The 4,104-nt window shown below is 41.8% G+C and overlaps 1 protein-coding gene across 1 annotated transcript in view; it reads left to right on the forward strand.

Annotated features, from left to right (window-relative positions):
• Positions 1-314: 314 nt before the first annotated feature.
• Positions 315-4,104, forward strand: part of ITPR1 (inositol 1,4,5-trisphosphate receptor type 1) — a 471,939-nt gene continuing 468,149 nt past the window's right edge. Inside the window, exon 1 of the mRNA XM_042782721.1 lies at positions 315-406. Coding sequence (XP_042638655.1) covers positions 315-406 — 92 coding nt within the window. The remainder of the gene's footprint in view (positions 407-4,104) is intronic.

A 4,104-nucleotide genomic window follows, 5' to 3' on the forward strand; every position in this document is an offset into this window, starting at 1 on the left:
CACTATTATTGAAGGTCCTCAATTTGTAGAATATGATTCAGGCGTGGTTTTGTTTGAAACAAACGTTACTGTGGTTAGAATATCCTGAAATTAATTAATTTGTGGGGAAAGAAATGTTGTTGCATATGCCCTTACTTGGCTCATTTAAATCGCCTGCCTGTCAAACTCTTATTTAAATGTGACTTTTAAGTAGAGCGTTTTAGAAAATTGAGCTAAGCCAATTCTCGGTGGCTTTCTTCTTTTTCCTCTCTGAGCATTTCATTTCTTCTAACAATGTTGCATATTTTACTTTGTCTAGGATTCTCAGGAAAGACATGTCTGACAAGATGTCTAGTTTTCTACATATTGGAGACATTTGTTCTCTGTATGCGGAAGGATCGACAAATGGATTTATTAGCACCTTGGGGTAAGAGCACCCAATTTCTCCCAGCAGGATTTATTAAGCCATTATAACATCAGCTTAAAAACGATTTCTCTAAGATATGAATGTTGCCATTTTACTTGGGCAGTTGAAATCATGGATACCAAATCTCATGCAATCTAAGTTTAACCTCTCACACAAAAACATTGTTTTCTGTCAGTTCTGGAAAAGTAAAGCCTCATTAATTAGAACTCATTAATTCAGAATTTATATATAAAGGAGAGTGCTAAATATATGGAATGAAATTTTAAGTTAATATTTATAGACCCCAAGGGAGTACAATTTAGCTCTGTGAAAACTCCTATCTTCAAATAGTGACTTGTTTGTAGTATAAGCAAAGACTACAACTTCTTGGATGCTTATCTGTCTTCTTTGAAGAAGAACCTTTCTTAGTTTAAATGGCTGTGTGTTTTCGAAAGTTGTAAATTGCACAAAGGTCTATAATTCAGACTTTTGTTCTTTTGTGTTTCTTAAAATCTTTACCTAATTTTAGGGTGTAAATAAATATATCCCATAATGTACTAATATGATTATGTTATCTCTCCTTCTCATTCTGTTGTCTAGAAGAGGTCATAAGTAGCCCTAAAGACAGACGGAAGCAGAATAGAGAATCAAGATGGTTAACTCTAGAATAGTCATGAGTGATCTATAGTGCCTTTGTGTAGAAAGTAGTTGTTTGGCCTTGGGTGATATTGTTGAATTTGGCAAGAGCCATTCTCAAAAATGGCCGATAGCTTCTCCAAGAACCTCATTCTTACAACAGTCAGCACTTTCCTTCTAAATCATAGCCATTATTTAAAGCATGCTTTTTCTCTCTTTGGGCCAAATGTGTGTTCCCAGGCTCTCATTCAGGTTAATCCACTTTCAAAGAGCAAGTTATTCCAGATACAGAATTCTAGGTCAATGGGGCCCTGTGCTCTCACTGAATGAAACTTGCATTTTTAAAAATCATTGATAAAGGAAGTCATCCGTGACTGCTTGATCACCATATCTATTCACCATGTCTCAGTCCTTATCTTTTTTGACTTCTCTACACTTTAGGCCACTGTTCTGATTACCTAGTGCCGCTCTGACAAGAGTATACCACAAATGGGATGGCTTGAACAACAGGAGTTTATTCTCTTACAGTTTGGAGGCTTTAAGTTCAAGTTCAAAGTGCCAGGCTCCAAGGACTGGGTGAAAGCCCTTCAGCCTTGGGCTTCACTTCTGCATCCAGCACCTGGCTTGCTGAAGCTAGAGGTGTTTCTTCACTCAGACAGCTGCTGGCTGCTAAGTCTGAGAAGCCCAAGGTTGACAAATAAAATAGCATAGTCCCGATGTTACCAAACCACACAGCAGGCCATTAATTTAAGTCCATTGTAAGTCCCAAAGTTGGCAGAGCATGGCAAGCTGCTGAACAATGACATGGCTACATGCAGGGTCCAAGCATGCCATAGGCTAGAGACCATTCCCAAAGCTGCTTGTGGTAGATCCCACCATGGAGTTGACTGCCAGTCTCATCATGGGGAATAACTACCACCAACTGCCAGCCACTCAACTGGGCCCAGCCAAGTTGACACACAAACATAGCTACCACAGCCACCTCCTAGCAATTTTTCTTCTATAGCTTTTGGCAAAGAGGCCTTCTGCTTCTCTGCCTCTTCTTTTTTCTTGGCTGGCTTCTTACCCTCTCCATCCTGTGTGGTTTAGTCTTTCATCCTCTTCCTAGTTTTCAGCAACAACAATAATAAATAGCAATAGTAACCACTCTATGTGAGTGTTTACTGTGTGCCAGGCACTGTGCTAAGTACTGGACAAACATCTCCCTTTAATCTTCAAACATTTTAAGGTGAGAACTAGCATTATCTCCGCTTGATAGAGATTAAACTTCTGAGTCCCAGAGAGGTACAGTCACTTGCCCAAGGTTTCACAGCTCAGAAGACTAGAGACTCCAAAGCCAACACTGTGAGCAGTTACCCGTATGGGGTTGGCTTTCCTTTCCCTAGCTTCCCCAAACACCTCTTTCTCTGGTTGAATTTGATGGCCACACTCCTTACTGTCTGCTCTCAGCTTTTATCTTGATGCTTCGTTAAACCTTTGGCCTATCATATACCCATCTTTTCTTGCCACTACTTTTTTCCTCTGTGGTCCAGATTTCTGTTACGGGCATTGCTGCCCTCCAGGGACCAACCAAGCTTACTTTCAGGCAGTTACTGAACCAGCCCCTGAAATCTTAGTACCTGTTTTCCATTCCTCCCTTCCTTCCAGAGCATCCATTCTTAAAATTCCTATGAGTACAAACTATTTGCTTTATAAGCGTTTTCCTCAAATATTACCAGTACTAGTTGACTCCTACTCATGGCGACTGCATGCATATCAGAGTAGAATGGTGCTCCATAGGGTTTTCTTTTTTTTATTTAACTTTTTATTGTGATTGGGTGAAATTTTACAAAACAGATTCCTTTTACACTCAACAGTTCATACATATGTTGTTTTGTGACACTGATTACAATCCCTACAACATAACGGCTCTCTTCTCACTTCCTCCCTATAGTTACCCTTTCCCTGTGTCCTTCTTGCTTATGCATTCCTGCCTCCCTAGCTTTCTCCCTGCATAAATGCTGCCCTTCTGATCTCCTGTGGTTGATTGTCCTAAAGAGTGCATCTCTCTTGTGCAGGTGTTCAGCTCATAGGTCTGTCAGTGGCTGAGAGGTAAGCCACAGGAGAGAGTTCAATTCCAGGCTTGAAGGGTGACTTGGGGCCATGGTCTCAGGGGTTTCACCAGTCTCTATCAGACCAGTAAGCATAGTCTTTTTTTTTATGATTTTGAGTTTTGTTCCACATTTTTCTTCAATTCTATACAGGATCTCCAATTTTGATCCCTTTCTAAGTGCTTGGCTTTGGTAGCTGGGCATCATATAGTTTTTCTGGTCTCAGGGTCATTTAAGCTGAGGTTGTCATGGTCTATTAGTCTTTGGATTAACTGTTTCCATGTGTCTTTGATTTTTTTCACTCTTCTTTGCTCTGGATCCAGAGAGACCAGTAGTTGCATCTTAGGTGGATACTTGCAAGCTTTTAAGACCACAGTTGCTGCTCACTGAAGTAAGATGTAGAACAATATTTTTGTATACTATGTTGTACTGCAGGGATCCAGGTGAGGAGAAGGAACTCAGGCACGCCCAAAGCAGCAGGGTGGGAGAATGGGAGAAAGGGGATTAAAAGGCCCAGGAACCAGGACAGAGAAGCAGTTAGCCGCCGGGATCCAGATGAGGATAAGGAAATCAGGCACGCCCAAAGCAGCAGGGCGGGAGAGCAGGAGAAAGGGGATTAAAAGCCAGGAACGTGGACAGAGGAGCAGTCAGCCGCGGGGACCCAGGTAAGGGTGGTACGAGAGGTTTCCAACAGGGAGACAAACCTGTCTGTCAGTGTGTCCTACTGTAGTGACGTGTTGATGTGAGTTTGGAGGCTGAACCACTGGTGTTTCAAACCCAGCGGGATGCACATGGTGCATAGGTGTTAGCCCAGCTTACAGACTGAGACAGACTAGGAAGAAGGAAGAGGCCATCCACTTCTCAAAGAATTGGTCAGGGAAAACCTTATGAATAGCAAAGAAACACTGTTTGATACATTACCCCACAATTTTATGAATAGTCCGGTTAGGTTAGAAGGCTCTCAAAATAGGACTGGGAAAGAGCTGCATCATC

Source organism: Orycteropus afer, unplaced genomic scaffold (genome assembly GCF_000298275.1).
Source record: "Orycteropus afer afer isolate SDZICR_OR568_19922 unplaced genomic scaffold, OryAfe1.0 scaffold00429, whole genome shotgun sequence".
Taxonomy (NCBI): domain Eukaryota; kingdom Metazoa; phylum Chordata; class Mammalia; order Tubulidentata; family Orycteropodidae; genus Orycteropus; species Orycteropus afer.